Source organism: Colius striatus, chromosome 5 (genome assembly GCF_028858725.1).
Source record: "Colius striatus isolate bColStr4 chromosome 5, bColStr4.1.hap1, whole genome shotgun sequence".
Taxonomy (NCBI): Eukaryota; Metazoa; Chordata; class Aves; order Coliiformes; family Coliidae; genus Colius; species Colius striatus.
Window position 1 is genome coordinate 38,605,186 of NC_084763.1, and position 24,254 is coordinate 38,629,439.

The window sequence follows — 24,254 nt, forward strand, 5'->3', positions numbered from 1 at the left end:
TCTCCACTGACCTTGGTATCTGTGGAGATATTTTCATGTTCTCATTTCCTGTCACTACTGCAGTTGTGCAACCACATAACTTCTCCCTCTCAAATATGTTATTCTGAGAGGCATTACCTCAGTCACTAATTGGCCAGGCCTGGGTCAGGTGTGGAGTTCATCTATGAATTGAGTGGCATTAGCCCTGTCAGCTATAGGGGAAGCTTCTGGCAGCTCTTTGTTTAAAGAAACCACTCCTGTAGCTCCCCCTGCTACTAAAAAACCTGGCCTGGGCAAAACCATTACAGGGATGGATCCAGTGATCCTCAAGGTCCTTTTAATTAGACCCTTTTGTGATCCAGTTAAGTGTCAGGGGTGGTAGATTTGGAGCTAACTTCCATTTGCAAGGAGGACAGAGGTACAGTAACTAAGGTTCAAGGCTGCTGGTACTGTAAACTGCTACAGAGAAAAGCAATTATGTGATTGTCAGAGTTCTGATAGAGATGTGATTTGTTACTTCCTAGCTGAAAAGGCAAAGAGTAAAAGTATCTTTTCTGAAACTTAAGTTATACAGGGTGGATCCAGAGTCAATTGTTGATCTTTGTCAACCTTGTTTTACGTTATTCTTTCTTCTAAGTGAATATGCTTCCAATTGGTTTTGCTTTATATCCTGGGATGCATCACACACGGGATAACCAACAGTCAAAACAGGTGATTATCTCACTTTATTCAGCATTGGTGCAGCCTCCCCAAGTGCTTTGTGCCGTTCTGGGCCCCACAATTGAAGAAGGATGTGAGTGTCCTTGAATACATCCAGAGGAGGGCAACAAAGCTGGTGACAGGACTGGAAGGCATGTCCTGTGAGAAATGGCTGAGGACTTTAGGCTTGTCTATGTTGGAGAAAAGGAGTCTGAGGGGCAACCTCATTGGTCTCCAAAGCTTCATGAGGAGGGGAAGTGAAAAGGGAGGAGCTAATCTCTTCTCCCTGTTACTGAGTGGTAGGATGTGTGGGAGTGGTCCAAAGCTATGCCAGGGGAGGTTTAGACTGGATGTTAGGAAGCATTTCTTTACTATGTAGGTGGTCAAACACTGAAATGGGCTTCCCAGAGAGGCAGTCGATGCCCCAGGCCTGTCAATGTTTCAGAGGCAGATGGACAGTGCTCTTAACAACATGCTTTAATTTGTTCAGCCCTGAGTTGGTCAGACAGTTGGACTGAATCATGATTGTAGATCGCTTCCAAACAAAATAGTCATCCTATCCTATCCTATCCTATCCTATCCTATCCTATCCTATCCTATCCTATCCTATCTTCATATAAGTTTCACAGAAGGCTGAAGTAATTTATCTAATGGGTATTAGTTTTGAATTGTGTGTTATTTCTGTTATTTTCTAATTGTCAGTAGCTTTCTCTTTTAAGTTACTTCTAGCACCAGATATAAACGTATACAAGGAAAAATGGATTCCTTCTTTTGGCCACCTGAAACCAACAGCTTTCGACGTTTCACCCCTGAGTCCTTGGCAGCTATTGGGGACAGAATTGCTAAGAAAAAAGAGCAGCAAGGCAAAGATAAAAAGAAGAAAAAGGACCAAGGATTTGAAGAAGATAAAGTTACTCCTCAGCTTGATCTGAAAACCTACAAAAACCTGCCATCTCTGTATGGGGACCTTCCTGTGGAGCTCATTGGAGAACCCCTGGAAGATCTTGATCCATACTACAGTGATCACAAGGTTTAAACCTTCAAAGGCATTTCTTAAATTTAATTTTGTCTGATGAACTCTCAAGAGATAGTAAAAGCTCTGTTCAGGAGATGCTGGTTTTTTTTATTGTTCTGTAGACAGATCTTTGAACATTACTAGCATTTTGGGGGGCAGGACTGCTAAGGTATGCTCTGCATTCTGTAATGAAAAAGCATTTTAAGTTCCAATCAGAGTTAATTATGAAAACATGATACACTTGACATACACTTTTATAGGAAATATATTCTGAGATAACTGATGCTTTATTTTCAAGAGCAGTTTCTATGATGTCTGTGGGGCTGAACCCACTATCATATAAACAATGCCAGTCAAACAGTAGATTGTGCAGAAATCATTGACTTTCTGCAAACGCTTTTGCTGAATTACAAACATTATGCAAATTCAGAGACATTTTTGAGTTATTTGCAGTTCTTTGTGCAGCAAAACTGTATGTTATCATGAAAGTAAATTAATTTTCCTTGATTTCATATCTCATCATCTTTATTTATTGAACTATGTTTATAATTGCACATATTCCATACTAAGAAGTGGTTTGTGTTGTTGCCTACAGTAATGTGTAATCCCTTCTGAATGAATTGTCTATTCGGTGATCACTTACTATTGAGAGGGACTTGACCCTAAGGAGCAGAAGATTCCATCCAGTCCTAAGTTGCTGTCTGTTATGTATACCAGCAAGTCACTGGAATACAATAATTTAGTTGGAGAACAGAGAGAAAGCTCTCATCTTCCAGAGATGTTTTTTTTCCCCTCAAAGTAATCAAAGCAGTATTCTTGATGAAGTGAAACTGAGGCCCAATTCAGTTGAAGAAATTTACATACAAGCTGGTGAACAGCGTTTTTGATTTAAGAGATTTTTACTTAGAGTGACAACTTTGAGATAGCTTAGAGGGATGTTACAGTGTTAATTGATAGTTTAGAGGTATTTCAAAATTAAACTTTTTGCTTTGACTGGACTAGGTTATGTCAGTCCTACACAATATGTATTTTGTAAATAAACATTTGTAGACTATGTATGTATTCCCATTCCTACTTTATCCTCACAGGCAATGATGCAATTTTGTGTTGCTGATGTCTTTCTTTCAAAATGTAGTATGCCAGGTCACAGCTCCAAGTGAGAGTATAGGAAAACTGTACTCATAATTGCAGTTAGATACAGTTCTAGATGTACATTTTAGAACCTAAACATTTAATTTTATTAAGAAAAATTTGTTTCATTGAAATGTTTCATGTGCTATGAATCCTTTTTTATAGACTTTTATGGTGATAAATAAAAGGAGGACTATTTTCCGGTTTACTGCCACACCTGCCTTGTGTATATTTGGCCCTTTCAATCCAATCAGAAAAGCATCAATTAAAATTCTGATCAATTCATATCCTTTTAATGGTTTCCTTTATTTCCATTTTAAAACACATTGTACAATCTCCTGTCATTCTATTCCTCTACTCATAGTGTAAAAGCAAGTTCATGTTCATATTAATGCAAATGTGGCTGTAGTAAGGATTTGAAAAGTTATACTGAATCTTGTTTTATGGTAATTAGGATATTTACACTGTGTTGGTACAAGTAAAAACGACAAAAACCTCACATTTAAAGTCAGATTTGCAGATACTGCTCTGAAACGACATTTACAAGAAGAACATTGAGGTGCTGGAGCATGTCCAAAGCTGGTAAAGGGACTGGAGAACAACATTAAAAAAAAAAAAAAAACCAAACAAAAAACCCCACCCCAAACCCGTAACACAACAGTGACTCCCTAATTATTAAAATGTGAAGGATGTGATTTATGGCAATTCTTCGCTGAAAGAGTCTAATGTTATCCTAAGCATTATATTTCACAGTGGAGTTGAGAAGGTTCTGAAGAGTGCCCACTATTTATATTTTTGCAAAAATATAAACATATTTTCAAGAATGTAAAAATATGAAGGAATGCAAGAGCAAAACCATAGGCTGAGTAATTTCTTCTCCTTCTGCCAAACATCTGTTTTAATTTGGACTTTCCAATTTGTATAAATAGATCCTTTTTATAGGAGCTTATAGCTGACTTTGAATGTGTATTCATGTTATGAGAAATTACTGGATTTGCTCTTCAATTTCAAATAAACCTTAAATGTAAGACCACTGTTTGGTTTATAAAAAAACCTCACTTTTATTAGGTGGGAAAAAGTGAACTTGCATGAAAGAACACTTTTTCTTATGTATATTTTCATCATCTGTCTCATAAAATCAGAAAGCTTTCTGAACTTGTAGTAGTATATAGGTGTCTCTTGCAAGAATGTCTATTTGGGCTCCCAGTTTCAAGGAACACTGGTTAGAAATAACTAACCTTTTAAAGCTGATTTTCTAGGCCTAGGCTTAAAACCTTTGTTATTATGGCATTGTGGTGCATTTTTCTTTTTGTTTTTTTTTCATTTATCGATGTTCCTCATCTGTCAAACATATTACGTCTCACTGATACCTTAACTTCCTAAACTATCTCCACAGGCATATAATTCACTCTTACTTTTAAATCTTGAAGTTTAACCACCTGAGCAGAAGTTTGAGCTGACACAAATTTCTTTGGAAAGCACATAAAAAGTCCAGAGCATATTCAAAACTAATGTGGTATTTGTTTATCTGCAGGGGATTTTGTGTGTAAATCAGCAACTTTTCTAAACTGTATTGTTTTATAATACAGCATTTTTTCCTTAACTTATTATTCACATTATTTGTTGGCTTTATTACATGTACTGTGGTACTCAATTGTGCTTCCATGGCTGTAAAGGACTTTCCAGAAGCACTCAGCTGGACTGAGTAAGTATCTCAGTTCCCATTTGTTTACTCCTTTTCTAAGGATAGTATTGTGCTGGACTGAAAAATTTAAATAATTTAATGATCTAATTCCAGCTCCTGAAAATTCTCTGACAGACCTCTAAGGGAGATTTAAGGTTGTGATTATCATATCCCACTGTCTTCTGTGGAGCTTTAGTGCCTTTTCTTAGACTTAGACTATATGCCCTTTTCTGTATGTTGGCTAATTTTGCTACCTGGTGTAACATAGAAGGTTGCCCCATTTTAAGTCTTTTATAGAGACTATGCCACAGAATTCTAACTTAATATCTCTCATTCTAAGGCAATAACCTGAATGTGTGTTATGGCTGGCTCATACAAAAAGCTACAGGAAGATAAATATACATTTCAGTCTTTCCTAGGGACACTCCTGGTTCTCTTGTTTATGCTAGGAAGCCATCTGTTAATAATATCTTGTTACCTTTTGTAATTGTACACTGTAACCAATGTGACTTGAGTTAATGTTCTAGATTTAGATCTTGAAAATGTGTCTGAAACCTCAGATGTTCTATAATTTTAATTCCTCTTATTTTGGGGTAAGCATGGTGAGAATGACAGTTTAATTTTATATAGGATTTCTTTCAGTTATAGAGTACTGCTCAGAATAAATGCAAACTTTACAGGCTACATTAAATCTTTGCTGTTATTGTTCTGCCAAAATGTTAAGGCTTTGAAATTTCCCAGCCTGCTTTAGAACATACAAACACAGTCTCAAAAATTTTTCATAAGGAAATGTGAGCTATCCTTCATCCAGAAATAGTGTGGTATGCTTATGTGAACATTTGTGATTATAGTTTTACATGGAAATCTCACTAAAATTCAGGAGGGTGACTTCTTATACCCATGATGTTTCTGAAATTAATGGAACCTGTCCTATTTTACTTCACATTTTCTTACATTCATCTTCACCCAGTGACTAAATCTTAGAAAAGAGAGAAATGTGCCTGAATGTATCTCAAGATCATTAACATTTTAATTTCTAGAACTTTAATATCCAATTTCCTTCTCAGATATCTTTTTACTGGCATATATACTGTTGAAATATTGATAAAAGTAGTAGCAAAAGGATTTGTTTGGAATGAGTTTACCTTTCTTCGAGATCCATGGAACTGCTTGGATCTTGTCGTCACTGTCATAGCGTAAGTAGAACTCAATTTTTCTTTCACCATCGAGGGACAAACATACAGAAAAAAATGCTATTTGATATTCCTGAAATTCTTTACAGTGGTTGGCGTCCTACCAGCTCAAAAGTTTCTGTGATTGAATCACTTTTTTGCATATCTTTGAATAGAAAAATAGTCACAGACCTTAAAGCAAGACCTAAAAGCAAAATTCAGCTTAGAACTGTTTCATTGTTCTCAATTTGGTACATATTTAAACTTTGTAAAGAGTCAACAGCCAAAACCAAGCATGCCTCCGTATTTTGTCTTAGCTGTGCTCTGAATCAGATGGAACTCATTTGAGCGGATGCAAAGTGAGTCACAAGAGAAAATGAAATCCCAAGAATGTAAAGTGATGCTTAAGGGAAAACAGACCTAGCTTTGCATACACACAAGCTCTGAAATAGCTGTCACTTGTGGGGAAGATGATGTTGGTGTTAAAATAGACAATCTCCTGAAAACACCACTTCAGTGTGCAATCATGATCAGAGAAGGACATAATGGGTAAGAAATAAAGACAAAAGCAGAACACATAGTTGTTACACTGTGTGGCCTGTATTCTTCTTCTGTAGTTTTGCTCCTGACATCTCAAAACATGCTTGAAGCCTGTGGCACAGAGCCAAAGAGAGAATAAACAATTTATTTTTTTTCTCCAACAAGTGCTGAAGGCACAAAATGAAGTTGTCAGATGGCAGAATAAAAGGGGAGTAGTTTTTTCCTCTGCATGTAGGCATATTCCCATAGGAGGTTGTGGATGCAAAAAAACTCAGTTGCATGCAGAAGACTTCTGGACAAAATTCTGGATGACAATGCATTCAGGGTTATTTTTAACACAAAGGTACAATGTCTTGTTTAAGAAGTCCTTGAGCTATAATTTTGCTGGAAGAAATAGGGGAAGTGTCAGTGGCTTGATTCTAAGCTTCCCTGTAAGCATCTGTTACCGGTGAAGACAGGGTAATAGGTCACATGGATAACTGCTGTGGTCAATTTTAAATTCATATCCAAACCAGCTAGCTAGGTGGACAAGAGCCAAGGAAGAAACCAAGTGAGAACTTGCATCTCAAGTACAGAATGTTAATCTCAAAAAAAAAAAAAATAGTCTTGCAACAGTGAACAGATTCACTTCATGCCCAGCCTCAGAGCTTTCAAAGCAAGTCTTTGTCATTTAGCTGTTCTGAATAGTTTTCAGTTATCTTGTTTTAATTTATTGTAGGTGTAATTTAGATTGGAAGAGACCCGTGGAGATCATGTAGTCCAGCTCCATGCTAAAAGCAGAACCATTTTAGATTACGTTGCTCAGAACCTAATCCAGTCAAGTTCTGAGTTTCTCTGAGCATGGAGATTCAACAACCTCCCTGAGGAAGCCATTCCAACCACATTGTGGGGTTTTTTTATCCCAAATTTCTAATTGAAATGTCTCGTATAGTAACTTACATCTGCTACCTCTCATCCTTTCATGGTTCTTATAGGTAATCTATAAACCACTAAGAAGCTTAAACATTGTTAATCATCAGTAACTGTCAAGCAGTCCAACAGCTATATGAACAATTTCATTTTATGGTCCTACTTCCCTGCCCATACTCCTAATTCATCTGTGTTCAAGCAGATATGAGCAGTTTGCAACATACCATCTCCTGGGATTTTTTGCTCGTATTGTGCAACAAATGAAAGTATCACTTAAGGTACTTGAGAATTATATAATCTTACAGGTTAGGCAAAGCCATCCAGTTCTGAACTATTGCTACAAAGTCAGGCTTTGAGTGGGAGGTCACCTCCAGAGATACTTTCCGACCTACGTTTCTCACATTCTGTTACTGAGACTTTTTAGGTTAAGAATTTATATTACCAGTTATCATAGAATGGTAGGGGTTGGAAGGGACCTTTAGAGATCATCTAGTCCACCCCCCCTGCAGAAGCAGATTCACCTAGATCAGGTCACCTTGTCATAAGATGAGCCACAATTCATGTCCATTCCAAGGTGAAATAAGGCTTATAAAATAAGGGGTAACCTGTTAAAGTGCTGTATAGATTGTGTAATTCTTAAAATCCTCATTTCCTCAAATTTTCAAATTGTTGAAACCATTAAATTGAATCTAGTTTCAGTACTCAAGTTCTTAGCTGACTATTAAATAAAAGAAAGATAGCCATGTAGTACAGAATTAACATGTTGTAAAAGTAGTTTAGCTTAACTCCCTTCACCTAAAGTATTGAATAGTTTTGAGATAGCTGCAACAGGTATTTTATGTGTTCGTCTAAATAAGATTATCCACTGTATGAGAGGATGTGGTTATGACATTGAAGGTTTTATATTTATTTGACATTTCGGTAGACAAACACTTCAAAAGTTAAGCATCCAAATCCTCACTAAGTAAGAACTTACTGTGTTTCTTCTCAGAAGCACTATTCAAAAATCTAATTATTTTATATCAACAGCTAGAAATGCACTTAAATTCCTACCTTTAGACATTTACCTTAGGACACACTCAAAATATTTTTTTCTATATTTTACCTATTGCTGTGTGCTCAATATGCATATGCCATGAAAAGCTACGTCTTTGTCATTCAGTTATATGGTGGTTTGATTTTGTAGGTATGTTACTCTGTGTACTCTTAAAGAGAAGTTTTCAGCTCTTCGAACTTTCAGAGTACTGAGGACTCTGAAAGCTATTTCAGTAATACCAGGTAAGGAAAAACATATGTTACTAATTTTCTCTCTGCTTCAGCAGTATATTATTTCTAATTCCTCTGCTATTCTCGTCTTTCTAGTCAGTTTCTGTGATGGTTAATGGTACCTAAGGTGTGACTCATTTGCAGTCTGTGGTAACTCTCAGCAGAATCCTAAATGGATATTTTTTATCATATTTCCTCAAAATGATTTTGATACAGGCAAATTTTTGTATCACTAATGTTCAGTTTTGCTTAGCTCAGTGCCTTTTTGTTTTTCCTGAGCAACATACCCTATTCAATACATTGTCTTAACATAGTATTGCTATACCAACGTATCTCTGCTTTCGCATTACACTTTGTTACCTAAGTATTAGTATTCATCTTGTTTGTCACAAGGCAACTTTGTTGGCTCATGTTTGAATTGGTGTCCATCAGAACCTCAAGATCCTTTTCTGCCAACCTGCTTTTACAGCTGGGTAGTCCGCCACATGTATTTGTTCCCTTCCCAGTGTCATAAATGTTATTTTCCTCTTAAACTCATGACACGTGTGAGGCATTGTCTTCTAAGACAAAATTCCCTGAAATCAGCAGAAGCTATTATTTACTGTAATGTGTATTTGGCACAATGGGAAGTGCTCATTTAATGTTAATCAAGCACAGAAATCTGTCCATATTCATCAAAGCTCTCATAAGTGTTTAGATGACATCTTAATTTAGAATTTTCAAGTTAGCAGGATTAGTGGTAGGAAGAAGTAAAAGCTAAATGAGTTGTGATTAGGGATTTAAGTAAAAATACTCATTCCTGTGCTTTATTTTAACTCATTTAGTACTCAAGTTACAAAACCATTTATACTGCTTGTTTTTAACATATTTGCAACTATTGGTCATATGGGAACACTACTGCATTCATCTTCTCATTTTGCATATTATTGAATCTCATTTTTCTAGGTCTGAAAGTCATCGTAAATTCTCTTATTGAATCTGTTAAGAAACTCACTGATGTGTTGATCTTGACTGTTTTTTGCTTGAGTGTATTTGCTCTAATAGGCCTCCAACTTTTTATGGGCAATTTAACATCCAAATGTGTCCTCGAAAATACTACATACCATGACATATTATGTAAGGACGCCAAAATATACGTACCAGACAATGAAGGTAAGTTTTGTCCTTTTCTCCCTTTGCATAATCTGTTTCTCTTCCAATGTATGTCTTGTTTTTTCACAGAGATGTTAAAATATAGTTGTGTGTATTTCTCATTAGAAGATACGTCCTTCCATTTGCACAAGTCTCTGGGACAACTGAAAGTGAGATTAGTGAACCTTGCATTTGGAGAAAGATGAACAGTTTCTGGGATAGAAGAGATTGAAATTTCTATAAGCATTTACTTCTTTATCTATGCACATTGCAAGGTGATCTTAAGTTTAGGAGTACTGCACAGAGAATTATTTTTTTCCACTACTTAATCTGTATTTTGCCTACCTCTCACAGAGATTCTTATTTTTACTGGAGAGCAAATAAAATCATACATTGTGAGTTGTGCAGTTAATAGGGATAGATCTGTGGAGAAACAGCCCTACACACCCTTTGTCCTTCACAGAAATTTGGTGCATCAGAGTGTTTTTTGAAATGCAGTAATATACGTTTTATTGTCAAGAATGCAGTAGGGACAGACAACTTCTGATTTTATGATTCCTTGATTTTTTTTTTTGTTAGATATCTGCTACAGAATGAATAAATCTTCTGAAATATTGCTTTGTGGGTTCAGTTCAAATCCTAAGTAAGTGAATAAAACAGTTTTAGTACTTTCTTGTTTTTGCTCCGGATGTACTGTGGTTTTATTTTTTGCCTATATGAATGGTCATGATTTTTCAGGAAGGTGAGATGTCTATAAAAGAAAAAACAGCTATATAACATCAGAAAAATGATGAAGTACTAAGATGCAAGCAATTATATATGTGCTTTGTTGCTAACCACTAGTAGTATAATGGCAATGTAGAATGATTTAAAGGAGAGGAACAGATCAGTAAAGAGTTCTGAGATATTAGTAAGCTGTCCTCATCTTGGTGAATTATTTAAAGGTAACATATTTCCATTTTTTTCTGTACGTATTTGTTTGCATGTATCCTACATTTGTGGAGAGTTTTCCATCTAGACAGAGCTAGAGTGTCTCAAATTTATTTGACTATACAAATGGCTTTCTAGGACTGTCTATTCTAACTCGGCCCCTCTGACAGAATTACACTGGGGAGTAATGAAATAGACTTTCAGATAAACTGAACAAATCTGGGTACTTTCAGATACCATCTAATACTGCAAGTAAGTATTGTTTAATATTTCTTTTGTGGCCCCTTAGAAAAGAGTGTCCAGAAAACTATACCTGTAAGAAGATTGGGAAGAATCCTGACTTTGGTTATACAAGTTTTGATCATTTTGGCTGGGCTTTCCTTTCTTTATTCCGTCTGATGACACAGGATTACTGGGAGCGTCTCTACAGACAGGTAAGTACTTTTGTTGTCTGCTAGAATGACTTTAGCTGTACAGTTTAAAGTTTTATGTCTACTGGAAAAGTCTGCACCCTTTTTAAAATTAGTGACAACAAATTTATATTAAAATCAACTTAATCATTAAGGAAGCAGCTTCAAGTGACAAGTTGTAACACCTTCTGGAAGTAGCAATGGATGGGAACAATCCTGCTATGAGTACTTATTGTTGGAGAACACACTTGGGTCAGTAATTAATAGCTAAATGTTTACATGTAACCACCAGAGGATGCAGATATGGTATCTGGCTAGTAGATCTGGCTAGTGAGGTCACTGCTGCTGCAAGGGATATGAAGAGTTGTTACATGCTCTGTTTGTCTTACTTTTGAGTCCTCACTCCTCATAGTATTTTAGTTCATAGAACTAAATCTAACTTTTAAATTCTGCTTTTTTACAAAAATGAGGAATTAGCTGGATATTAGGAAGAATTTTTTTACTGAAAGGGTTGTCAGGCATTGGAACAGCCTGCCCAAGGACGTGGTGGAGTCACTGTCCCTGGAAGTGTTTTGGAGACGATTGGATGTTGCACTTAGAGAAGAGGTCTAGTGGTTGATAGGGCTGGGACAAAGGCTGGACTCAATGATCTTAAACATCTCTTCAAGCTGAAATGATTCTATGATTCTATGACTAAGATTGCATGTAAAGAACTCTCTATATCCCTTATATCTATGCAGTGCCTTTGCAAGAAGGGAATTATCTTTTGCCTTGTCCTGTAACTTTCACACAGTGCACTTTAACTTTTCTTTTCCAGCAATCTTTATTAACTGAGATTTTTTTAAATGGATACATCTTCTTTTTGCCATTTGGAAATCACACGGTTTTTAGTTTTTAATGTCTAAGGGCTTTTGAGCCATCTGCTGCCATAAAAAAAAAGAAAGTAAGAGTAAGTCCTGATTCTCTAGTTACAACATCTTTCATGATTGTTTAGATAATCCTACCTTTTATCATTACAACTGAGTTTCATTAATTTCATCTGTAGTCACCTGAATATCTCTTTGCAGCTTAAGTTGTCTTCTCATAACTTAAACTCTGACATCATTTGCCTGATTTGCTGGGAGATATTTCATTTAATTTTAAGAATGGATCTTGTTAATTCTTCTCTGCAGTATGTGGCATAATTATGTTTGACAGTCTGTTACATAAAGAGAAAATATTGTATGATCACAGAGTTTAAGAGATGAAATTTATTTACTTTAAGGCCAGGGGAACTCCTGATAAGATATACTTCTACACCTTCTGTATAACTTAGAGCAATGCTACTGTTGTTTAATGAAAACAGTGTAGTATGTTGATCTTTTGTACTGTAGAGGAAAGTAAATTGTTTAAAGTTAGTTCTATTTAGTAAAGTTAAATTCTATTGTAAATATTATTGTGATAAGAATTTATTACAGCTTTTACCTTTTTCTCACAGACTATCCGTACATCTGGAAAGAACTACATTTTATTTTTTCTGGGGGTCATCTTTTTGTGTTCATTTTACCTCTTCAATTTGATCTTGGCTGTAGTAACTATGGCATATGAGGAGCAAAACAGAGCTACTCTTGCTGAAACAGAGGCAAAGGAAAAACTACTTCAGGATGCAAAAAAAATTCTAGAGAAAGAACAGGTTTGTAAATAAGATAAGATGTGTTTCCTTTTGTTTTCTTCTGTTTGTGAATTAGGCAAATAAGGTTTTTAGTGAAACTTGTGCTTATTACAATACTTTCTCACACTTTTTAAATAGATATGTGTATGTATTTATATTTAAATATGTATAAATATTTTAAATATGTATAAATATTTGTGTGATGCAAGCAAACAGCATGAGTCAAGTTAAATCATATTAAGTTTTAGGATTTGCAGACCTGATATTGTATAGGAATGGCGTAAAAATTGTTGTTAAGACATCTTTATCTTTAACTTTTTATAGAAGATACCTCTGATTTAGCACTAACAGTCAGAAAAGTCAGACTTGTAAGAGGACTTACAGATATGCTCTAGCAAGTGTCCAATTTCATCATTAAGGTGAAAGGCATCACGAGTTTACCAAATTTCTCCTCTACAGCTATCGAGAGGCTTGTAAAGTTTAATGTTTCTCTGTCTGAAATTGTGGCTTGCCAAGCTGTACTGAGGATTTTCTTCTATGTTTCTAAAGGTTAAATCTATGTTTCTAATGTTAAATCTAAAGATTTAACATTTTAGACTTTAGTTTGAGCTCTTAGTCTTCTATTGTCTTTTGGCTCAAAATCCTTTTGAAAGCAAGAAAAGTGGAGAAAAAGGATATACTGTAATATTTTGTAATTCAGATGCAAAAGAATATCTAAAGTGGCAAGGACAAACCTGAATTGCATTAGCTGATAAGAACCCTACCTTATCTTTCAGTATTGTGAATAGCATTTTTTACTGCTGTCTTTTCACAGTAGTTTAACACTTGAAAGATAGGAATTGTTAGTGCAAAACACTGACCTTTCTCTTGTATTAATAGACTTTTTGCTGTTTCTTCTGACAGATGTTGGCTGCAGAAGGTAATAAGGCCTTACATATCATGTCTGAAACGTCAGTTGCTGACTTGAAGATTTCAAAAGAAAAAGAGCTGGACAAAGAAAAAACAAATTTGAGGCAAAGCTTAATTTTAGATGATCACAACAAAGAGGAGTATATATTTCATTCACAGCCTGGTCACTGCCACAAGAAACTTGTAAGTATTCAAAATAGATGTATTCATTAGATTTGCATTTGATAGATCAATTTCATGAGCAGAGTTCTTCCTTTATTTGCAATTTTTCCACTTTTAAAATTTTTTATCCTCACATACATTGTATTAACTTGTTTTTTAAAGCAATCAGAAAGTTAGATTTTGGGACCAGAGGGAGACAGCACTGTATGGACTTGAAAGGAAAGTTTGAAGTGACTGTCAGTAGCATACTTAAGACACATTATAGCCCTCTGCAGTTACTGCTTTGGTAAGATCCATCAACATCTCTGTTGTGCTGCATAAAGAAACATATAAAATCCTATAAATTTTAGAATTTCTCTAATGACCTAACCTTTCTTTTTTTGTACACATAGCTAAATATGGCCTAAATATTTAGGGATGGATTTAGTTTGGTATTAAGATTTCTAACGTTAGAGGTGTGATTCACTTGTCTAACTAAAAGCATCTAGTGACATTTTAGATGCCCATAGACAGGTTCGATATTCTGGGTATCTTTGGTGTCTGTGACACATCTTCCAACACTGTGTGGATAGCTCAAATACATTGTGGCATCTCAAATGTTACTGAACTCTTGGATTAGGCAACTGGATTGTGCTCCAGGTTTTTGTTTGAAGGTGTCTACATGTGATTTAGGTTCTAAACTCCTGGAGTGAAATGGAGAGTTAATTTTTTGGGATTAGAGGATTTCTAGAGTGTCTTACTTGGCATCCACCTACTCTACAGAAGGATACAGACATTATGTGTCATGTCTGCTTAGTCTGAGATTGTGGGTGTCCAGACGTTTCAATACGTCATCTCAAATGGCTTCAGACAACTGATTCAAACCTATTAAAAGATATACATCAATTATAATGGGATTTTAGAGGCATTGTGCACATGGACAAATTAAATGCAAACGCCTGAATATTAGTCAGAATCCCACATGCACTATGTCACAGCTTTATTACAGCAATGACTTTTAGCTCCTCTGCTCGTTGCTCCTTTCTAAATCCATTAAGAAACTGCTGTTAAGACTTCTCATTCTTCCTTTGCTTAATCTTGGAGGTTTTTCACTGTACCTTTGACACTGGCAAAATACCATCTATCTTATGGAAAGTCCTAATTATCACGTTACTCATGGTCCAGCATCCATCTAAAGTATAGATTTGTTACTATTTCAGTGTAACAAAGTCTCTGTGTGTATCTTTACTTGATAACTGCACCTGGAGTATTATGTTGAGTTTTCAGCTCTCCTGCAGAAGAATTATGTTGAGGTATCATGCAAAGCTATTGGAGGCTACCAAAATGATTAAGGGATTGTAGGGCATGATGTGTGAGGAGGAGTGGAGAGGCTGTTTGTTTAGCCTGAAGGACAAAGGGAAGAAACTGATTTTTGCTCTCTACTAGTATCTAACGGAAGGGTATGAAGAGGAAGGAGCCAATATCTTCATGCAGATATGCAATGGAAAGTCAAGGGGAACATGTTGCACCAAGAGAAATTCTGATTAGTTATTAAAGGGGGGGTGGAAATCACAGTGACAGAGGATAAACGTTAGAATAGGTCATCCAGGGAGAGTTTTGGATCTTTGTTTTTGGAGATGTTCAGAACATAGCTGGAAAAAGGCTCTACAGTTGAAGTTTGCCCTCCTTTGAGTGATGGAGTGGGAGGACTACTACAGGATCTTCCCAATCTTAATCTTTCTCTGCCTCCACATAGACATCCACATTTGGATACCTATTTTAAATATTTTAATCTTGGATTGAATCTTCAAAAAAACCCCAAAACCTCAGGTAATTGTCTATAATACTGAGTTATTTTCAGCAATACCCCAGAAGAATGCTTTTAATGCTCTTGTACTGGTTCAGCAACAGCCATTTTCCAGTACAGGTTTGTGACTTAGACCAAACAGAGTCCACTGGAAAAACAGATGGTGCAAAAGTAGATGTTTGTGTCCAAATAACACCTTAAATGAAACCCTGGTCCCAGACACACCTTTGATAATGCAGTCTTCCTTCACTCTCTCAAAAGTGTTTCTTCCTTCTATTTCTTTGGTGATCATTTACCGTGGCTAAACAGGGTCTCTAAATGTTGAGAACTGGAAATCATGACCAAATATACAGTGTTGATTTTAATAATAACCCTCACCCCTCTGCCTGTCAACATATTTTCTATGACACACCCGCTTCCCCCTTCCCCCTGGTAGCCTGTTCCATTTCATGACAGATTCTCTCTTGCTTCTGGGAGAACATCAGGATTGTTCCCACACATCTCATGGAAAATGGAAACTTTCCAGTAGCAGAGCTAAAGGAGTAATGGTGCGATTTCCTTTCGAGTGTCCTTGTAGGGGAGTTTTTATTAGATATCAAGTAAAATGAACTAGGGTTTCATTCTGTCAGTCAGCATGGTCACAATTTCTTCTAAATTTCTTTATCCTAGCTATATTAAATTATGTGTCTGAGTTGAAGGAGTTAAAACCATCCACTTGGCAGCAACTGCTAGCTGTCATCTCCTTTAATGTAGTATAAGTTTCTTACAGAGTGCCATTAACGTTTTCTCTGCCATGTTAAGAATATTATGCCATTTTGTGACCTAACTTCATTCTGCTGTACTTGAAACGCTCTGGCAATATATTATTACACCTATTGAGTCAGAAAAAGTCTCTCTATAACAGGTGTCATATTTTCTATAAGTATAAAAAATAACCTTTTATGGATGATTATCCCTGTTCAATTTTTTTCTTCTAAGCCTATGTCTGTGTCTGTGTTGAACCAGGAGATAAAATTTCTTTTGTTCCTACTCTGTACTTCAAAATTGGCACAAGTTGGATGCCAAATGCAATTTATATTTTTACATTTCACAAATAACATTTTCAGACCCTTCCCAAGGTCTTTTCCCCTCTCTATGTGCAGAGAATGGAAAAGTAATGCATATGTCTGTACAGGAACTTTTGGAAATGGGTAATAAATTGCATCAGAACTTGGTACAAGATATGTTAAATGGAATCCACTTTTAAGGAGTATATTCTGCAGAGGTTAAACTTCATTGCTGTACTTTCTAACAGAAGTCTCTACCCAGGTCCAGTTAATTGTGACTGTGTGAGGTCCTGATTTTAGTTGTATGTTGGATACAGATAATTACAGATGATCAGTTGACAAAAGAAGAAGGTGTTTATCAACCATGAGTGCTCTTCGAGATACTTAGTCTGCCCATACAAGACTCAATCCCTCTCACTCCTCTATATCACAGTTCTCACTTTGTCCTACAAATGTTGATATTTCATATAAAATTAAAAAAAGCCTAGAGCATCATTGAAGCAGTGTGAGCTCCCCCAGTGTAGAGTTCTACTATCAATCAAATGTGACAGTTTGCTTCATGTTATGGCTGCCACCAGTAGTACTGGCTCTGCTGAAACTGAGGACTCTTCGAACTATCTATCTACTCTCTACTATCTACTTTCACAAAAAGGGACTGAAGATACTAAGTCAAAGAGAAAAAAAGAATACTGTTTAGAAGCTTTTTAGTAGGATGTTATGAGTTCTGTACTAATTTGACAGAGAGCTTCTCATCATCAGTCATTTCTTTCAGATAAAGATAGATGAGCAGCAGTAGCTGGTTTGGTGTTGATGAGTTCTCTTAACCTTTCTAAAAACACTAAGTCTGAATACTTCTGGAATACTGTGTCCACTTCTGGGCCCCTCAGCTTACGAAGGACAGGGAGTTGTTGGAGAGAGTTCAGCACAGGGCCACCAAGATGATGGAGTGAAGCATCTCCAAAAGGCTGTGGGAGCTGAGGCTCTTCAGTTTGGAGGAGACTGAGGGGTGGCCTCATTAATGTTTCCAGGTATGTGTCAGGAGGATGGAGCCAGGCTGTTAGCACTGATGTCCAATGATAAGACAAGGGGCAACGGGTAAAAACTGGAATGTAAGAGGCTCCAAAGAAATATAAGGGAAAACTTCTTCACTGTGAGGGTGAGGGAGCACTGGAACAGGCTGCCCAGATGGGTTGTGGAGTCTCCTTCTCTGGAGACATTCAAAACCCACCTGGATGAGTTCCTATGTGACCTACTCTAGGTGGTCCGACTCTGGCAGGGGGGTTGGACTGGATGATCTTTTGAGGTCCCTTCCAACCCTTAAGCTTCTCTAGTTCTGTGAATCTGTGGATTTTGACAAGAAGAATGAGGAGTTTAGTGAGGCTAGTGCACAATTTTTTCTAGTTTCTCTCCTTTATGACATCAAACATTATAGCAAGGAATGAAAGGATAAGTTGCACTGTTAGCTGGGTTGTGATTAGAACAGTCTGATTGATTCTCTTAGATTCTGAAAAAATACAGGTAGAAAAATGAACATTTCAGCACTGTATTCATTTTATGTGTGTCTTCCACGACAGTTCTATCAGCTAAGTTTTGATTAGCTTTTTAAGTCATTACAGAGAGATAAAACAAAATAACTATTATTAAACCCCTGAGGCCAAGGATGTCAGTGTCTATCCCTTAATAAGTGTTTTATAGAATATGTTAATAAATACTGTCACAAAAGTTTGAAGTAATGATTAAACAGATCTTTACTTAGATCACAGAATGACAAAAAGAAAATGAAACTACTCAAGCTGTGCCAAAAGGGAATACTAAGGTACTGTGCATTATGATGTGGTCAGTTAGTAGCTCCCTGTCAGCTGGTAGTTCTAATGATGTCCTCTCTGATACTGGAATCTTCATCCTTTCTGTTCTTCCCTGTCTCAGAATCTCATCTATTCTTTGCAGCCTATGTTTTACAATTGTCTACTTAGTCTTTAAAAATTGTGTGTTTCTGAGTATTAACATATGATGAACTGAATCTTTGATAATGTCATCTTTGATAATGTCATGTGTCTCATGAGATACAGGTGTTGCCCTGTCTGTTCTTTGGAGCACATCAGGAACACCAATTTTTTTGTAACTTCTAATGAATACAAAAATAATCCCATTCCTAGTTTTAAGCAATTCAAGATGAATATATATCTTGATAGACTTAGTATGGCTGGGACAACCAATAACTTTGATTCACCAAATAACTGTTCTCAATTAAAAAAACATTTTGTACTTATTAATAACCAATAAGTCACCATTCAATAATTTATTAAAACTAAACATCAGTGTTCTTTTTATATGCACTTTGTTACTGGAAAGTTGAAATAATTTTTTTCCTTTACTTCCCCATTAATGCGTGTTGTGACATTATGTCACTGTTACATATTTTCAGAAGGAAACAAATTCATGAAAAGTACTACTGGTTTTGATGAAATATCCCTTACCTTCAAAATCACATACATGATATTGTATTGTTTCATTGTGCATTTCTTTTTCAACAAGGTAAGGCTTCATTACAATGTGTATTTAAGAAAGCATTTTTATCTTATGCTGGACATAATTTTTATATTGACATTTATTCATATTCCCTTGTTATATTATCTTCTGTTCTCTTTCTAAACAAAGAGGCAGGTGCTGCTGTCCTATGACTTGTCAGTGGACTCTATTAATGATCCCTTTCGAAGACAGAGGTTAATGAGTGCAGCCACTGTTATTACAGATAATTTAAGTAAGTAATTCTGTAGTGTTTTTCCCATGGTGATTGTGTAACTTGACCTGAGAGAGCAAAATGTCACAAGTAGTCAGCATTATTTTAAAAGTCATGAGGGGAAATTATGCTGCAATCAAATGTAAATTTTGATAAAAAAAAATTCTTGTGTCTCATATAAATGTAACTTGCAGTTAGCATGGGTAAATCATCCCTGCCCAACTTGATTGCTAATACAATGAAATGACTGGGGTTTGTGGAGGAGGGGAAAGCAATGTTTTCATTTACCTGACTTTAGCAAGGCTTTCCACACTGTCTCCCACAATATTTTTTTAAAATCCAAGTTAAGGTGTTAGGGTCTGCATGGGTGGACAAACAGTTGGACAAAAAGAAGTGGTTGGATGTTTGAGCTTAGTGTCTGGTGAACAGCTCATATTGTAACTGAAGGGAGGTGACAAGTGGAGTACTAGAGAGGTATATCCTCTAGGTGAACCTACTTCTGCAGGGGGTTGAACTAGATGATCTCTAAAGGTCCCTTCCAACCCCTATCATTCAATGATTCTATGATTCTATGATATCCTAGGACATGTCTTCTCCTAAGTGCCCTGAAGGAGGCAACAGATATCTTGCCTTTGAATTTTGCAGATGATACTAAACAGGGAGGGGGGACTTATACAGGCTGGAGGAATGGGCCAATGGGAACCTTATGAAAATTCAACCAGAACAAATGTAAACTTCTCCATATCTGCAAGAACCACTTACAAAAATAAAAGCTGTGAGCTCGCTGGCTGGGAAACAGCTCTGCAGGAAGGGCCCTTGCAGTCAGTGAGCTGAGCATGAGCCGGCAACATGCCCTTGCAGCAGCAATGGCTAACGGTATCCTGGACTGTACTAAAAGGAGCATAGCCAGCTGAAAAGTAATTATCACCCTTTATTAAGCACTGACTAGACCACATACTCTGCCTAGTTTACCACCCAGCACCCCTAGTACAAGAAAGACATTGAGGGCCACCATGTCTGGGGCTGGAGCACTTGTTCAGTGGTTCCTCCTTGAAAGAATGTTTTGAGAGGAAGTTAGTATCAGCCTTCCAATGTGTAGGAAGACATTATCAAGAAGATGGAGCCAGGCTCTTCAGAGTGGTGCACAATGGGAAGATGCAACTGTGAGGGTGAGCGAGCCCTTGCACAGGGTGCCCAGGGAGGATGGTCTCCTTCTCTAGAAGTTTTCAAAACTGCCTGGATGTGTTCCTGTGTGACCTGATCTAGGTGGACCTGCTGGATGATCTTTAAAAGTCCCTTCCAACCACTAACATTCTGTGAGACAACAGGCAGAAACTGAAAGAGGGCTTCTGACTGTGTGCAAGGAGAAGTTTTCACCTTGAGTAGAGTCAGATAGAGGAACAGGTTATGTGTAGGGGTGAAACAATTTTTTTCAATTGTGCCGTTCTGCTCATGTGAGATTGATTTTTCTTTGAAATCTTTTCCATGACTGTCTCTTTCTTCATAGTATGATAATCTCCATAAGATTATTTGTATGTCACTTTCCCTCTTTGTCATTTAGAAATGCAAGAGTCAAAACTGAGATGCCCTTTACTATGGAAACATTTTGCTCAAAAGTATCTAATTTGGAACTGTTGTCCATCCTGGATAGCATTTAAAGAGAAGGTGAAATTGATAATTTTGGATCCATTTGTTGATCTCTTAATCATGGTTTGCATTGTCATAAATACCTTATTCATGGCTCTGGAGCACCCTGGCATGGACCGCAGTTACCGAAAAATGATTAGTAGAAGTGATAAGGTAAGTTGGGTCTGTGTTAGAGTAAATGTGTAGTTATAAGCCTATGTTTGTACTGGAGCAGTCTCATAAAGAAACATGCATTTTCAGTGACTTTTTGCTGAATTTCTTTTTCCTCTTTCCAGGTCTTCACTTTGATTTTTGCAGCAGAAATGATCTTGAAAATCATCGCTCTAGATCCTTACCACTATTTTCAGCAAAAATGGAATATTTTTGATAGCATAGTTGTTATGATTGGCCTAATAAGCTTTGAGGAAAATCTGTCATTTTTCAGGCTGGTAATTATTCCTTTATTCTTTTTTAAAAGTATGTGTATTGTATGGATTTATGAAAGATTACAGCACAATACCCTTTTCCTGATGGGTCTGTTAAATCAGTTCTTCTTGTTAATAAACGGTAAGCCAACACAAATGTTTAATTAGAGTGGATGTTAAATGAATATTGAAGAATATGTCCTATATTTTTATAATACTGTGTATACTGGATCCTACAAATTCTCTGGCACAGTGCAGACTTTGGAGATTTGGCTTAGCAGAGTTCACTGTTTCTTTGTTAGGTTTGTACAACAGCAATTAGGAAAAAATACTACCTGTTTGTTTTCATGAGCTTAAGTATTGCAAAGGTTCTTTCACAGCTATTCCTTTTAAGAGATTTGGAAAATAACATAGCTTTTGTCAAGGCTTAGACTTGGCCTTGAGGTATCCATCTTAAGGAAAAGGAGGAAAAGCTTTGAGACATCTATGTCTAATGTCACTTTTTTCCTTACATGCTTACTGTGTATTTAGAATGCTAAATTTGCTAATTACTTCTAACATTCTTCATAGCTTTTCAGAGTCACTGCACCTAGAAATTCATTTGAGTTCTCTTTAATTTTGTGTACCACAACTGAGAGATTTTAACAGCTCTGAATGCTAATTTCACTAAAAATGTCCTTTTTGCTCAGGAGAGTGCATGGAACAGATTTCATCTGTTTTTTCAGATCCTATTTTAACTCTGTTGTGTGAGAAGTAGAAAAAAATCTATTTTTCAATTTTAGTCTGATTACATTTGATTTAGTCCAAAATGAAGTCCTATCTTTAGCCTCATCTAAGTATCTATAAGCCACTTGATTATTATTACTATTCTAATTGCTGTTAATACTAATAAACTTACACACGCTCATATCTAACTTAGCACAAACATTTTGAAAGCTTCCTGTGGGAGTTCTCAGTAACATTAACCATCTCAGCTTAAGCACAGTGCTTTTGGATTGGAATAATTAAACCCCCCCTAGAATAATTAAAAATCCTTTTGGGGAAAAATTACGATGGTGTTACTGAAGTAAAGGCAATGTGGTAAATGCAGGAATTGATCTGTATGTGTGCTGTGCTATCGACGCAGTGTTCACCACTTACATTGTTCTCTTGTGTTTTACTTACAGCTCAGAATCTTCAAATTGGCAAAGTCCTGGCCAGCCTTAAATACTCTTATGAAAATAATTCTAAACTCAGTTGGTGCTCTGGGTAACCTCACTCTGGTTTTGATTATCACTGTATTTATTTTTGCTGTAGTAGGAAAGCAAGTTTTGGGCCATTATTATAAGATTAATTACTGTAAAATAAACACTGATGAGAATTTACGCTGGCATATGAAGGATTTTTGTCATTCATTCCTGATTATTTTCCGAATATTATGTGGAGAATGGATTGAAACCATGTGGGAATGTATGGAAGTGGCTGGAAAAGAGCGATGTCTTCCCATTTTCTTGCTTGTCTTGGTGATAGGAAACCTGGTGGTGAGTTTCAAGCTTTATTTCAGTCCCTATGTAATCCATCCAATTACACTAGCATCTTTTTTTTCCAAGGCAAGCCTTATCACCTGAAAGGTGGTCACACCATTACCTTTTCTGGATGTTACTTAATATATGATTTTCTTCTGTAGTTTTTTTTTTTCCTTTTCTCCTGTCTTTCTCTTTTCACACAAGGTAGCTGCTAAGCAAAATACACGAAACTATTCCTTCTATCCTGAGTATAGAACTGCAGCGCTTTTGATAGTTTTGTGTCTGATTCCATTTTTTTTTTTGTTGCTAGGATCAAACAATCAAACTGTTCAATGCTTTTAACGATTCCAACTTATTCTGATGTTATAAAATTTCACAGTACCCAGATTTTCTGGTTTGTGTGACATAATTCTGATGTGTACATATATACTGGAAGATTAAATATTTTTTATCTGCTTAGCTTGTTGTTCTATACCAGATTTTTTTCATGGTAGTAATATTAAAATTTATCTTTGCCTGCCATTTTTCAATGTATCTATCTCCCTGTACATTATAAACATCAGAACACGTGAAAGTATATTTGATATACCCAAACCCTCACTGTCTTTCCTTCCAGAGGGATCCATATCATGCTATGTTAATATCCCAGTATAACAGTAAATAATTTCATTGCAGTGGTTGGTGAAAGTGAGACTGAGACTTTTTTTAATTGAAGGGTTTTCTGAAAGACCTTATCTGTTAGCAGTAATGTCTCCAACTTACTTTTGTCTATTTTAAGGTGCTCAACCTATTCATTGCCTTGCTGCTGAGTTCATTCAGCACTGATTCCTCAATGGGACAAGAGGAAAGTGGACAAATGAGTAAATGTCAGATTGCTATTGCACGGATTCATAAGGGCCTGCAGTCTGTGAAAGTCAGAGTGTTAGATCGTTGTGGCAAAATAATGAAACAAGACCTCACGGGGAAAATTTCTGCCGAAGACATAGAGGAAAATAACTATTCAATGACAGATGTCACAAAGGATGTGGACAGCAATTGCTTTGACAGTGGATGTTACAATACTGAAGACAGCTCCTCAATAATGAAAAAATATGAAGAACTTTTAAGCAGTCGAGATACCTGTGTTCCCATTGCAGTAGCAGAGACTGACACTGATGAAGGAGATGATGAACACAGAATATACACAGACTTAGAATACAGAAAACAGGTAAGGAGCATTACTCTTTGAAAAATATTTGCAACTTGTATCTATAAATGTAATCTCAAAGACTCAACAGGAAATGGTATTCTTTCTGTAATTTCTGCCATTTTACTTTGTTCTTCTAGTAGCTTCAAAATGCAAGAGCTACCAAGTGGTCTTAGTTATTCTGTAAGAGGTTGAATATCCACTTTTTTGTCATTGTCCTTCTTGATAGCCATAATTCAGACACTGTCTGGTTTATTTCCATTTATTGCTGTTAATTGCTAAATGAAGTTTGATCAAGACAGACAATCTTTCTTTTTGTCTTCTTTGCCTACAGATGGCACTTGAAATGTTT

At 36.3% G+C, this 24,254-nt stretch overlaps 1 protein-coding gene across 1 annotated transcript in view; it reads left to right on the forward strand.

The window, feature by feature from the left end:
* The first annotated feature begins 1,435 nt into the window (after positions 1–1,435).
* The window catches only part of LOC104558108 (sodium channel protein type 5 subunit alpha-like), a 39,393-nt gene continuing 16,574 nt past the window's right edge, over positions 1,436–24,254 (forward strand). The window contains 15 exon segments of the mRNA XM_061997416.1: positions 1,436–1,708; positions 2,990–3,108; positions 4,440–4,529; positions 5,576–5,704; positions 8,316–8,407; positions 9,341–9,556; positions 10,106–10,169; positions 10,746–10,890; positions 12,344–12,538; positions 13,421–13,609; positions 19,079–19,181; positions 20,722–20,960; positions 21,083–21,235; positions 22,378–22,731; positions 23,495–23,923. Of these exon segments, the coding sequence (XP_061853400.1) occupies positions 1,436–1,708; positions 2,990–3,108; positions 4,440–4,529; positions 5,576–5,704; positions 8,316–8,407; positions 9,341–9,556; positions 10,106–10,169; positions 10,746–10,890; positions 12,344–12,538; positions 13,421–13,609; positions 19,079–19,181; positions 20,722–20,960; positions 21,083–21,235; positions 22,378–22,731; positions 23,495–23,923 (2,790 nt within the window).